Genomic DNA, 14,389 nt, shown 5'->3' on the forward strand with positions numbered 1-14,389 from the left:
GTGCGCGGGCGCGGGGCATTATGGGATATGTTCCCTCGGCGGCGCGGTGCCGTCATGTCTCCTGAAGAGAAACGGCGGCTAGTCGTCTTCTCAGCTGTGCTGTTCTCTTTATTCCTCCTTTTATTCGTTTTGAGCTACATACCCGCTTATTTGTACATACTTTTTATCTGTGTCGTGTCTTGTGTCGTTTATTACCACAAAGCGGAGGAGCTGCAGCTCTTCGAGAGAATAGGCCTCAATCCCCGGCGTGGGCTGAGCGTGCCGCCGGCTCTGCTGCGCTGGTTACCGGGCAGGACTTTGAGCGGAGTCCCGGTCTCCGGCAGAAACAAGATACGCAAAAGTGATGCTAGAAATTCCTTTGCGTCTCCCAGCGATAGATATTTAACAGGCTCGTGTTATAGAAGAGAGCAGACGCTCAGTGAGTCTGCGTTCAGCCCGCGGGATATACTGATGGGAAGTTACCTCGCGAAGCCCGAGGAGAGGCCTGGAGGCCCGGGGCTCGGCCAGCCCAGAGAGCCGCTGCGGGAGAGACTCAGCCGGCCTAACCATGCGGCACTCACCCCCAACAGAAGGCTGTCATTCGGGTAAGGCTTCGGTGTGTGCCTGCTTTAGTGTGTGTAAGATCAGAGACTGTGCTGGTACTCTATAATCGCCCGTCAGCTCGTGTGTGTGTGTACCGGGTTAGCTCCGCGGTTCTGCCCGGTTTCCCTCCATGATTTGAACCGGTGGGAGTTACTGTGCTCCGGTCAGGCTCTGCTCCTCCTCCCGCGGCCAACACACACACACACACACACACACACTGCCCCTAAACCTACCCATCACAGTAAACATTCTGCATTTTTACTTTCTCATAAAAACTCCTCCTGTGTGATTTATAAGCCTTTTGTAAAGTGGGGCCATGGGTAATGTCCTCATATTTCACCCTCTCCTGTAATACCTGTGTCATACCCATGGCATTACACACATTTGTGTCCTCATATGTCTCTCTCTCACACACACACACACACACACACACACACACACTGCTAATACTAGGGATTAGAAACATAACGGAGTCGTGTTTTTGGTCACCCGATCGCCGTTTTTATAGTTTATATTCAATATTACTGAAGTTTTTCATTTGAATATGTGTATCTCCAATAACTCATTTATGATCCTCTATCTGAAGTGTTTGTAAACATTTGTATACGTGTGTATATTATCAACACAAACACACATTCGCACAAACACAATGTATTTAATGTAAACACACACACACATGATATCAGGGCTGTGCGATAGTGAAGGAAAATGCGATATGCTGTATCTTAAGCAGTAATATCTCCTGCTATTTAAAAAAAATATGAAAAAAATTGAGAATGAAAAGTGTTTAACATTCTTACTGAGAAAAGAAAGCTGCAACCTCTGAAAGTGACCAGCAGTTTCTTTTTTTAAGCAGACATTTGTCACAAATCGTTCGTGTGTGTGTGTGTGTCAGACAGCGCGAGACTGCCAATTATTTTTTCTCCGCAAATATCTGCGTTTAATAACTGTTTTTAACGTCTAGCACGTCCCATTAGTAGCAGTCGTGAGCCCAGTCTATTCTCTGCTATGCCACCCCTAACCCCTAGCCCCTAGCCCAGTGTTGAAGTGGCCGATTAACTCGCTCAGATACTGCGTGCCGTTGCAACATGCATGTCATATTTCGATATATTGCACAGCTTATATATATAATAATGTATGTGTGTGACCTTATGAGTTATGTTAACGCCTTAAATATAAAGCATGTCTCATGTTTAATTGGGATAAATTGGAATATGCAGCTTCTGCGTGGATGCTCGCTCAGTTCTCCGGTGTTTTCCTGATGTATTGATTGATTGCTCCTGATATCCCCCGCTGCTCTTCTGTTCCTCAGGGATCCGGTGGGCTCGGCGGGCCGCTTCTCCAGTGTTTTCCTGATGTATTGATTGATTGATTGATTGATTGCTCCTGATATCCCCCGCTGCTCTTCTGTTCCTCAGGGATCCGGTGGGCTCGGCGGGCCGCTTCTCCATCACTCCGCACAGGCATTATCCGCTCCAACAGCCCGGAGCGTCTCCAGTGGGACTCATGCCTCCGGTTAAATGGGAAGGCTTCCGGAAGAAGAATATCCTGACCCAGCACAACTCTCCCAGTCCGGTCACCGTGAAGATCGCCAGACCCGACCCGGCTCGAGCGGCGCTGTGAGTCTTCCTTACGGAAAGCTTTAGAGGATTGGGTTTTAATCCGGAGCAGGAAGAGTCCCATTGGGGATGAATGTGGCTTAGCTTTGCTAATGTGTGTTTCTGTTTGTAGGCTCGATCGCATGGCCTCCCCTGGAGCCGCCACCTCCCCAGGGGTCGCAGGCCGGGTTGACCCCTGCTCCAGAGAGGCCGTTCTGAGCGTGCTCCGGGAGAGCCGGAAGAGGGAAGTGGAGGAGGAAGAGGAGGAGAAGAAGAAGAGCAAAAGGAGGAGGTGTGTGGCTGAAAGAAAGCTCCTTACGTTCTCTGAGTCCGTTCGCGTATCGCTTCCCCTGACAATTACAGGCTCAGTTCAGCCGCTCATTAATTCCTCATGTGATGAAGATATTCCTGATGAACTCTGACCCCTCCATAGACAGCAATGAACACTTTCTGTTGTGTGTGTGTGTACTAAAGTATTCTCATCTCCATCACATTAAGGCTGAACCACTGCAGTCACATGACTATTGTAACGATGCCTTTACTTCCTGTCTGTAAGTGTTCATTGCAGTCTATGGAGGGGTCAGAGTTCATCAGGAATATCTGAGTCTGAAGATTTGATGAGGGTTTGGACCCACATGAGGCATCAATGGCAGGGTTTGCCCTTAGGGCTGTAGGTTTAGAGCAAGGTTTGCTGAATTGATGTTGTTCCTCCAGACGCCATGACAGCAGTGAGAGCTCCCAGTCTGCGTTCGAGCCTCTGCCAAACGGCTCTCTGTCTCAGCTGCTGCCCAGGTAAGCTCGTCCCTTTCCTCTAATGCTGATAATGCTGATAAACACGCAGCTCATCCTCTGTGCTCCGCAGGCCGGGCAGTCTGAAGCGAGGGATGAACCCTTCTCTGACGGAGGAGTGTGTGATGAAGCGCTCCCGCTCCTCCTCCATCAGCTCCATCAGCACCGCTCCTGTTCCCGGTGGAGTTCTGGGATCCATCCGGAACCCCATCCGCAGCTCCTACAGCTCCTCTCAGGGCTATCCTCAGGTGCTCATATATATATATATATGAAGGGTTACAGGAAATGTCATGAGCTGATCAATGGTTTTTGTTTCGCTCTGTGATAAATTAAAATAAGCTGATAACATCACTGTTCACTCCAGAACGACTGTACAGCCCAATCTAATTCTGCTGCAGTATTGTCCTGTTTAACACTGAAGCTGCTCTGACACAATCGGCGCTGGAGAAGAGCGATAGAAATAAAGATGACTGATTTATTTTTGTTAATGTGTGTATTCCCAGAGAAGAGCAGCGTCCAGTCTCAGTCTCTCTCCATTCACGAGTCCCGGAGGATCTCGCTGCCAGACTCCAGAGAGAGCGGCCAAGAAAGCCAGGTATGCCCTTAAAGCGATAGTTGAGCCAATAATGAGCCTGATGTTGATCTGCTGACCCCCAGGGCATCCACATGTAGGTGTGTGTGTTTCTTCAGGAGAACACAAATGAAGATTTTTAACTCAACCGTTGCTGTGTGTCGGTCAACAAGTCTAGGAGAGCAAAACTAACATGCTTAGACAACACACACACACACACACACACACACACACAGAGCCCTGTGGCTCATGACCACACACTGATGTCTGAAGACACGAGCCCATCGGTTTCTGGGAGAAATCGAGACGTATTTATATCATTTTTTACCTCAATTACAACGCTATATCCAACAGCCTTCAGACGCTTCAGTTCCGGTAAGGTCAGTAATACCTAACACACCTACATGTGGATGCCCTGGGGGTCAGCAGATCAACATCAGGCTCATCATTGGCTGAACTATCGCTTTATGGCCTGTTCCCATCAGGGCTGACTAAACAAAGTCTTTTCATATAAATGTTCTAATTTAAATGATCTTTTTAAAAAGTTAACTATTAGCCCCAATCATTTAAGCTTGGAGAAGCTTGCGTTGTGTGAACGCCACTGGCATGCCAGACGTTCCTCCATTATAAGCCGTGTTGTGTTGCAGAGAGGAAGAGGTTTCGTCTCCGAGCTCTGCATCCTTCGTGAAGATGGATAAGATGGCCGCTGATCCTGCGCCTGCTACAAGTGAGCGCACATGCTAGCGGTTTCATGTGTTTTAGTTCTAACCCAACATAATACAGCTTTGTTTTGTGAGATTTTTAAATTTTGTATCAAATGTTAATTTGAGTGTTTGTTCCAGCTAAACTTACTCCTAAATCTGAGACGCCTGTGTCAGCGTCGGACTCCGGAGCAGGCGGCGGGAAACGCAAGCGCAGAATCCAGCTAGTCACCGCTAACAGAGGAGATCAGATCTCATTGGTCAGTAGCAAAACATGCTCACAGGTCCCTAAAGGTCACAGGTCAATCGTGCGTTCAGCTTTTCTTCTTCAAAAATGTCCAATAAAGAACACCAAGTATTATTTTATTCACAAAAATCAGGGGTACTTTCCAACTATTATCCCATGCTGGGATGCTGGCATGTCACCGTGAATAAAAACAGGTGTATTTTGAGCTTTTGCTGTAGTTCTCAAGCAGTGATGGGTAATGTAGTCTTCCGGTGACACAACCCGCGTGTAAACAAGCGGTACAGTAAAGGACACAAAGGACTATGTTCCCGTCTGTGTGTGATTTAAGGCCATATAATTACACGATCTGTGGGAATCTTTTGAATGGATGCTTTTCAAACTAAATGACACTTCATCACAAACACAAGGTCACAGTTTGTTCATTTTAGGGACGTCACAATACCAAAAATCTATTAGGTACCAATCCCACCAAGGGTACACGGAGCTGTATACCAGAGTCCATACCCCGGTGAAGAAAAGACTAATAATACTTTAGCTTATGTTATAGATGTTTCTAAAAAGAAATGACAAATATCTTACCAAACTGTTCACTCAGTGTATCTATCACACACGTGCATAATGATGTGCATTAATCGCTGTGGCGTTGTGTCTGCAGCCACCGCCTCCTGAACTGGGATACTCCATCACAGTGAAGGATCTCGATATGGAGAAGAAAGCTGCGCTCAGCCACATTCAGAAAGTGCTGCAGGAACCTGGTACGGTGTTTTACCTGTTGTCTGAAGGGTTTTACCTGTTGTCTGAAGGGTTTTACCTGTTGTCTGAAGGGTTTTACCCGTTGTCTGAAGGGTTTTACCTGTTGTCTGAAGGGTTTTACCTGTTGTCTGAAGGGTTTTACCTGTTGTCTGAAGGGTTTTACCCGTTGTCTGAAGCGGCTGTGATGAACCTGATGAAGTGATTGCAGCTCTATTGTTCTCTCTTCCAGAGCCTGAGACTCTTCCTGCAGCGTCTGAAGCCGCTCCCGCTTTATCCCTGTTTTCCCAGCCATCTCTGACCTCCTCATTCGGCACCACAGCTGTGAGCTCTGCACCCGCTCTGGCTTCTCTCTCCACACCTTTACTTGAGACCAGGCCAGCCATTACTACGACCTCTGCCCCCACGATTGACCTCACCATCAGCTCGGCCAGCCCCGCCCCGCTGACCTCTGCCCCCTCCATCAGCTCCGCCCCGCTGACCTCTGCCCCCTGCATCACGACCCCGGCGACCCTGGCATCGAGCATTCCCAACCCTCTGCTGGAGTCCCTGAAGAGCATGAAGAATAATCCTCTTCTCACGACCCCTGCAGGTTTGGGCTACAGCTGCCATTACTCTTCAGAGTCCTTTACAAATCACCGCTCAACAACCCTGTTCATGTTGTGTCACGATATATAGCGATATAAAAGTGTGACGATATAATTTGCGATATAGAGTTGCTTTATCCGAGGCTCAGCTTGCTATAGTCGGCCTATTTATAAGGTATAATTCACCATAACGCAAATTTACAAACGTTAACTATCGTGAACTCGCCATCATGTGGTTTTCGTTTAACTTCCAAACACAAATGAAGATATTCAGAGGAGAAAAATTAGTGACATTATTATTTTAAACGAATGTAATGGCGGAATTTTGTGGGTCCTAATAATAATAATAATACACAAATAATAATAATTTTATTTTAATAATCATTAAATAAAACTCTTATGTTGGCTTAAGATGCATATCGAATCATGACACAAGTGTATCGTTACACCCCTAAAAAATAATCATCTGTAAGATTATACAGTGAGGAAAATAAGTATTTGAACACTCTGCTATTTTGCAAGTTCTCCCGCTTGGAAATCATGGGTCTGGAATTGTCACTGTAGGTGCGTGGCCACTGTGAGAGAGGCAATCAACAACAAAACATCCAGAAATCACAATGTATGATTTGTTTTAACTCTTTATTTGTATGATACAGCTGCAAATAAGTATTTGAACACCTGAGAAAATCAATGTTAATATTTGGTCCAGTAGCCTTTGTTTGCCATTCCAGAGGTCAAGCGTTTGCTGTAGTTCTTCAGCAGGTTTGCACTGCAGGAGGGATTCTGTCCCACTCCTCCACACAGATCTCCTCTAGATCCGTCAGGTGTCTGGCCTGACGCTGAGAAACACCGAGTTTGAGCTCCTCCAAAGATTCTCTATTGGGTTTAGGTCTGGAGATCGGCTAGGCCACGCCAGAACCTTCATATGCTTCTGACAGAGCCACTCCTTGGTCTCCTGGCTGTGCTTCGGGTCATTGTCATGTTGGAAGACCCAGCCTCGACTCATCTTCAATGCTCTAACTGAGGGAAGGAGGTTGTTCCCCAAAATCTCGCAATACATGGCCCCGGTCATCCTCTCCTTAATACAGTGCAGTCGCCCTGTCCCATGTGCAGAAAAACACCCCCACAGCATGATGCTGCCGCCCCCATGCTTCCCAGTAGGGATGGTGTTCTTGGGATGGTACCCATCATTCTTCCTCCAAACGCGTTTAGTGGAATTGACAGAAAAGTTATATTTTGGTCTCATCTGACAACATGACTTTCTCCCATGACTCCTCTGGATCATCCAAATGGTCATTGGCAAACCATGACTCCTCTGGATCATCCAAATGGTCATTGGCAAACTTCAGACGGGCCTGGACATGTGCTGGTTTAAGGGGAACCTTCCGTGCACAACGTCTTAAGTGTATTACCAACAGTAACCTTGGTAACGGTGGTCCCAGCTCTTCTCAGGTCATTGGCCAGCTCCTCCGTGTAGTTCTGGGCAGATTTCTCTCCTTAGGATCATTGAGACCCACGAGGTGAGATCTGGCATGGAGCCCCAGTCTGAGGGAGACTGACAGTCATGTTTAGCTTCTTCCATTTTCTAATGATTGCTCCAGCAGTGGACCTTTTTTCACTGAGCTGCTTGGCCATTTCCCCGGAGCCCTCTCCAGCCTTGTGTATGAGTGTGTCTCTCGTGTCTTTGGACAGCTCTGTGGTCTTGGCCATGTTAGTAGTTGGACTCTTGCTGATTGTTTGAGGTGGACAGGTGTCTATGCATCTAATGACCTAACTGGTTCATCTAATGTAGGATAATAAATGGAGTGGAGGTGGACATTTTAAAGGCAGACTAACAGGTCTCTGAGGGTCAGAACTCTAGCGGATAGACAGGTGTTCAAATACTTATTTGCAGTTGTATCATACAAATAAATAGTTAAAAAATCATACATTGTGATTTTTGGATTTTTTTTTAGATTGTCTCACAGTGGCCATGCACCTAGGATGACAATTTCAGGCCCTCCATGATTTCTAAGTGTGAGAACTTGAAACATAGCAGGGTCAAATACTTATTTTCCTCACTGTAAATGTCTTGTCACCAGATGTGTGTGCTTTAACATGAACGTGTGTTTGTGTGTCTGTGTCCATATGCAGCTCCGGCCGTGTGTGTGTCCAGTGTTTCCACACCTGTGGTTTCCTCAAACTCCAGCAGTGGGTTTGTGAAGTCGGAGTCAGGCCTCGCTGCTCTGCAGACTCCATTCTCCGCCCCATCCTCCACAGCGACCCCTGACCCCAAGCCTGCCGCCTCCATGCCCTCGGCCTTCGCCCAGATCCTGGCCCAGCCGCTCCACTCCTCCTCAACTACACCATCTGGAGGAGGTGTAGGTGGAGGCAGCCTGTTCAGCCTGATCAAACCTGTGGCCTCACCTGCGTCTGAGCCACCTCCATCTACGGCCACGGTTGGGTCAGTCAACAGCGTTAGCATTAGCAGCTCCCTGTCGTCGGGCTTTAAGCCCATTTTCGGAGCCGCGAGCACCACCTCAACCGAGGTCAGAACCAGCCAGCCCACCTTCAAGCCGATATTTGGCTCCACAGGGACTAGCATTAGCTCGTTCGGGCCGACGGCCACACCGGCCTCATCAGCTCCGGCCTCACAGAACACTGGGATGATATTCGCTGGGCGACCCGATTCCCAGCCGGCTTCATCAGCTCCAGCCTCACAGACTCCATCCCAGGCTCTGTTCGGAAGCTGGAGCGCTGCAACCACATCTGCTCCCGCCACTACCTTCCAGTTTGGAGCCGCACCGACCACAGCCACCCCTGCCCTAAACACCAACACTGCTAGTTCTGGAGGATCCACCTCTGCGTTCCAGTTCGCCGGAGCCAAACCTGCAGCCACCCAGCAGGCTCAGAACACCTTCACATTCGGCCAGCTGTCCACCAACCAGAACTCCAGCCAGAACTCCACATCGAGTCCATTTGGCCAGCCTTCTACCAACCAGAAATCCAACCAGAACTCAACAACCGCTCCTTCTGGTTTTAACAGCCAGAACTCAACAACCGCTCCTTCTGGTTTTAACAGCCAGAACTCAACAACCGCTCCTTCTGGTTTTAACAGCCAGAACTCAACAACCGCTCCTTCTGGTTTTAACAGCCAGAACTCAACAACCGCTCCTTCTGGTTTTAACAGCCAGAACTCAACAACTGCTCCTTCTGGTTTTAACAGCCAGAACTCTACATCTACACCGTTTGGCCAGCCCTCTACAAACCAGAACTCCACATCGGGTCCATTCGGCCAGCTGAAGTCCAGCCAGAACCCCCCATCAGGTCCATTCGGCCAGCCTTCCGCCAACCAAAACTCCACATCAGCTCCATTTGGCCAGTCTTCTACCAACCAGAAATCCAACCAGAACTCAACATCAGGTCCATTCGGCCAGCCTTCTGCCAACCAGAACTCCACATCTGCTACATTTGGCCAGTCTTCTACCAACCAGAACGTCACATCTGCTACATTTGGCCAGCCTTGTGCCAACCAGAACTCGAACCAGAACTCTGCATCGGGTCCATTTGGCCAGCCCTCTGCCAACCAGAACTCCACACCTAGTCCATTTGGTGGGTTCTGCAGTGTGACGGCCTCTGAGGCGTCCACGACCCAAACCACATTTGGGAGCTCCACCTTCACCGCATCGTCTGCCTTCCCAGGATCGTCTCAGCCGAAGCCCTTCACCTTCGGGTCTGGCGGGAGCGGAGCAGCACCATTTGCGTTCGGCGGAGCATCGTCCGGCTTCTCCTTTGGGAACAGCAGCTCCGCCCCTCCTGCGGCTCCTGCTCCGGCTCCAGCTCCGGCCTTCAGCTTTGGGGCCGCTCCCAGCACCGCTCCCAGTACTCCGGCTCCAGCTCCGGCTCCTCCTGCCTCCGGAGGCTTCAGCTTCGGGGCCTCGCTCTCCGCATCCCCGTTTGGAACGCCTGCTCCCGCTGCTCCGACGCCAGGCTTTCCCTTTGGAGCCAACACTGACAGCAAGCCTGCTTTTGGTGAGTTTTCTGCTCTTACATGGACAGGTCAGGAGGTCACAATAAGGGATTTTACATGTATACTCATAATGGGAATTATAATGGGATTTTGGCAATATTGCTGTTAAACTTTACCTCATTAAATGTAATACTTCAATCAAACTAATGTGATTAAGCTCATCAGAGTAACCAAACTCGCTTTAAACTAGGTGGTAATAAACAAGTAAACACAACACGCTGCTTTGTATATTCATCCAGACGCACAATCAGCGTAGGCAAACCTGGCATTGGGACATACAGTGGGTAGGGAAAGTATTCAGACCCCCTTCAATTGTTCACTGTTATATTGCAGCCATTTGATCAAATCGTTTAAGTTCATTTTTTTCTCATTGATGTACACACAGCACCCCATATTGACACAGAATTGTTGACATTTTTGCAGATTTATTAAAACAAAAACTGAACTATCACATGGTCTTCAGTATTCAGACCCTTTAGTCAGTATTTAGTAGAAGCACCCTTTTAATCTAATACAGCCATGAGTCTTTTTGGGAGAGATGCAACAAATTTTCCATAGCTGGATTTGGGGATTGTCTGCCATTCCTCCTGCAGATCCTCTCAAGTTCTGATGGTAAATGTTGATGGACAGCCATTTTCAGGTCTGAGATGCTCAATTGGGTTTAAGTCAGGGCTCTGGCTGGGCCATTCCAGAACCGTCAGAGAGTTGTTGTGAAGCCACTCCTTCATTATTTTAGCTGTGCTTTGGGTCTTGTTGGAAGGTGAACCTTCAGCCCAGTCTGAGATCCTGAACACTCTGGAGAAGGTTTTCGTCCAGGATATCCCTGTTCTTGGCCACATTCATCTTCCCCTCGATTGCAACCAGTCGTCCTGTCCCTGCAGCTGAAAAACACCCCACAGCATTATGCTGCCACCACAATGCTTCACTGATGGGACTGTATTGGACAGGTGGTATTTTTCTCCACACAAACCGCTTGGAATCAAGGCCAAAAAGTTCAATCTTGGTCTCATCAGACCAGAGAATCTTATTTCTCACCATCTTGGAGTCCTTCAGGTGTTTTTTAGCAAACGTTCATGTGTCTCGCACTGAGGAGAGGCTTCCGTCGGCCACTCTGCCGTAAAGCCCCGACTGGTGCAATGATGGTTGACTTTCTCCCATCACTGCATCTCTGGAGCTCAGCCACAGTGATCTTTGGGTTCTTCTTTACCTCTCTCACCAAGGCTCTTCTCCGCCGATAGCTCAGTTTGTCTGGATGGCCAGCTCTAGGAAGGCTTCTGGTTGTCCCAAACGTCTTCCATTTAAGGATTATGGAGGCCAGTGTGCTCTTAGGAGCCTTAAGTGCAGCAGAAATGTTTTTGTAACCATGGCCAGATCTGAGCCTTGCCACACTACTGTCTCTGAGCTCCTCAGGCAGTTCCTTTGACCTCATGATTCTCATTTGCTCTGACATGCACTGTGAGCTGTAAGGTCTGATATAGACAGGTGTGTGGCTTTCCCTAATCAAGTCCCATCAGTATAATCAAACACAGCTGGACTCAAATGAAGGTGTAGAACCATCTCAAGGATGATCAGGAGAAATGAACAGCACCTGAGTAAATATATGAGCATCACAGCAAAGGGTCCGAATACTGAGGACCATGTGATATTTCAGTTTTTCTTTTTTTAATAAATCTGCAACAATGTCAACAATTCTGTGTTTTTCTGTCGATATGGGCTGCTGTGTGTACATTAATGAGAGTGAATAATAATCAGAATTGCATGTAAACTGGAGTGAGGATGAAGAGCATGCTCTGATTATTAGTGATGGATTGCAGTGCTTGAGCAGCTCATCAGCAGATATTCATCAGATGTCTTGTAGTTTATCAGTTTTGTGCACTGTTCTGTGCCGTTTGTAGTATAAATTAGTGTGAGTAAATGTGTTCACTGAAAATTGTGAAAAGATAAGTGCACTTTAAATACTGGATGATTTATTTACTGCACTTAAGTAACCAGAAACACGAAGTGTGTTGGACACTCGACTGTGTGTTTGGTTCTGTGTGGGAGGGGGCGGGGCTTCAGACTCCAGCAGTGATTGACAGGAACCGCACACACTTCACACACACACAGTCGGGTGTGTAGTGTGTCATCTGGAACACAACTGTCTGTTACCATGGTTACTTCATTTTCAGAATTTAAAACCAAATTCAGTTTAAAAAAATGCAATCACTTCTTTTCCCGTAGTGAATTACTAAACGCATTTCAATTTAGTGAATATTATGTGAAATATTTAATTTCAGCATGCGTTTAACACACACACACACACACACACACACACACACACACACACACACACACCCCTGATCTTGAACTAAAGTCTAATAAACGTTGATATTAAGCAACAAGGCTTTAGCTACGGTCTACTTTTGCTCTATTTTGTGAAAATAGGTTCTTTCTCGTACATATTTTTGCATATTACTCAAATTAAAAACGTATTTAAAACATTGATCAGCAACTGAGTCTGGTATCGCTTCAGATGTCATTTGATCGATAGTTTTTTAATTGTTAGATAAGAGACTAATTTTTCAATTTTAATTCAGGAACTTGACAAGATGCGCACATTTAAATGTTTAAAATAATAATGATGCTCATATAATGTTAAATCTGCTCCTGTAAATTAATTTAAAGGGCAGATATGGGCGTAATAGTTATTGATCAGAGTGCTAAAGACAGACAGTAGTGTAGTGCATTGCTCTATAAAGATATAGGTGATTATTTTAACCATTTACAGTTTTGTGGTCATTGTGCCAATTTATTTAAACGCAGAATAATGCGACTGACCAATCAGAAGTGTTTGAGCTTTGTGCCGCCCCGCCTCTGGAACCGGTGAAGCCGTGTGTTCTGGTGGTCATGTGATGTTTGTGTTGTGTCAGGAACGTCGACTCCGGCTTTCGGCCAGACTCCCGCAGGAATGCAGATGCCGTTCGGCAGTCCTGGAACGCCGGGATTTGGAGCAATGGCCGCCTCCCCGTTTGGTAAGCAGCGAATGACACTCACGGTTTCACACGTTTTCCCAGCTCTCCTCCATTTAAAGGCTCATGAGCCCCCGTCTCAGCACACTCCGTTCTCACCAGTTTAGAAAAATGCTATAAAAGTGGGCGTGGTTTAGCGGCGGAGACGTTTTATTTCATTCTTTAAAAGCATCAAAGCTTCCCACAAATGACCATCACGTTACACAACACAATACACACATGGGTTTATAAGCTCACCCTTACACACACACACACACACACACACACACACACACACACACACACACACACACACACACATCCTGTGACGACTATAATTCAGTGCACAGTTAAATACACAGACATTCGCAATTTGTGCTTTGAAAATGTAAATGAACACGCTGTTGGATAACTCTGATAAGTTTTGAGGCTTATTTAGTGGCGTTTTATAAGCCGTTGGGTTAAACAGCCTGAAGAGCGCTTACACTCACCGTGCGGACGAATCGAGTGTGTGTGAAGACTCAGGATCTATTGAAGAGACGCTCATACAAAGCGGAAACAAACACTCGTTTTGATCCATTAATGCGTCTCTGGCTGACTGTAAGCGATCTCACTGATTAAAGCGTCAGTCAGAGGAAAAGGCCTTTCAATGCGTGCCGTCATCAATAATTACACTTCTGTTCAAATCTCAGAACATTTGGTTCAGCTTTCATGACCCTTTAACCCTTTATGAACCCTTCAGGTGCGGCTTCACCGGCCAGCTTCTCCATCGGCACCGGATCGAAGTCTTCCGGAGCCCGGCGACTGCAGGCCCGCAGGCAGCATCCCAGGAAGAAGTGAAGCTGGTTCAGCTGGTTCTGGTTTCCTCATCCCATCGGATCGCATGGGCTGGTCCGGCTCGGCTGTTGCTAATGCAGTCTGCAAACGTTTGGGAAGAGCCAGCGGGAGCCGATTTTACTTGTGACTTTTAAATCTGGACTCTCATGTGAATGAACTTCAGCCTGCTGGAAGAAACTCTGGCCTCTGGTCGAGACATCAGATTAGCCGTTAGCGTACGTTTGTCATCATGCTTAGCAGAATCTTCGCCGTGTTTTAAGCCTTCGGAAACGTCAATATTTTACCTGTTCCTTTTTTTTAAATCTGCATAATAAACCATTTAATCTGCCGGTTGCTTTAAGAGGAGCAGCGTTTACACAGAGCTGGTGTTTCTGAAACCAAAGCTGACGCTCCACTCTCGTCACGCCATTGGCCGTCTTACTACCTCTCCGTTTAGTGTCCTGTTCATAATGTTACGCTCTTAGAGTCGGCACTTATCTCCACCGCGTGAGTGTGTGTTTCCGTTAGTTTAACCCTTTCATTGCTGCGTGTGCCTTAGTGTGTCTGGCTCACGGTTCCGTCCTCCGGATGGCGTTGGGTGTGTCCTGAGACGCGGATGCCGGTGTTTCCTAATGACGTGTGAGAGTTTTAGATGCGTTAGAATGATCTCCGGCTCGGTTATGTTTGATTAAAGAGATTTGGTCCAAACGCTGTTGAAGCGCAGCTTTGACTAACTAGCGTTCTCACATTTT

The 14,389-nt window shown here is 47.2% G+C and overlaps 1 protein-coding gene across 1 annotated transcript in view; it reads left to right on the forward strand.

Moving 5' to 3' along the window:
* The first annotated feature begins 11 nt into the window (after positions 1-11).
* The window catches only part of pom121 (POM121 transmembrane nucleoporin), a 15,064-nt gene continuing 686 nt past the window's right edge, over positions 12-14,389 (forward strand). The window contains exons 1-13 of the mRNA XM_067433659.1: positions 12-584; positions 2,001-2,201; positions 2,314-2,472; positions 2,895-2,972; positions 3,043-3,217; positions 3,473-3,564; positions 4,188-4,267; positions 4,383-4,501; positions 5,144-5,243; positions 5,471-5,830; positions 7,959-9,836; positions 12,744-12,845; positions 13,564-14,389. The exon at positions 13,564-14,389 is cut by the window's right edge and continues 686 nt beyond it. Coding sequence (XP_067289760.1) covers positions 28-584; positions 2,001-2,201; positions 2,314-2,472; positions 2,895-2,972; positions 3,043-3,217; positions 3,473-3,564; positions 4,188-4,267; positions 4,383-4,501; positions 5,144-5,243; positions 5,471-5,830; positions 7,959-9,836; positions 12,744-12,845; positions 13,564-13,661 — 3,999 coding nt within the window. The 5' untranslated portion in view covers positions 12-27 and the 3' untranslated portion in view covers positions 13,662-14,389. The remainder of the gene's footprint in view (positions 585-2,000; positions 2,202-2,313; positions 2,473-2,894; positions 2,973-3,042; positions 3,218-3,472; positions 3,565-4,187; positions 4,268-4,382; positions 4,502-5,143; positions 5,244-5,470; positions 5,831-7,958; positions 9,837-12,743; positions 12,846-13,563) is intronic.

The sequence above is a fragment of the Pseudorasbora parva genome, chromosome 23 (assembly GCF_024679245.1).
Source record: "Pseudorasbora parva isolate DD20220531a chromosome 23, ASM2467924v1, whole genome shotgun sequence".
In the NCBI taxonomy this organism is placed as follows: domain Eukaryota; kingdom Metazoa; phylum Chordata; class Actinopteri; order Cypriniformes; family Gobionidae; genus Pseudorasbora; species Pseudorasbora parva.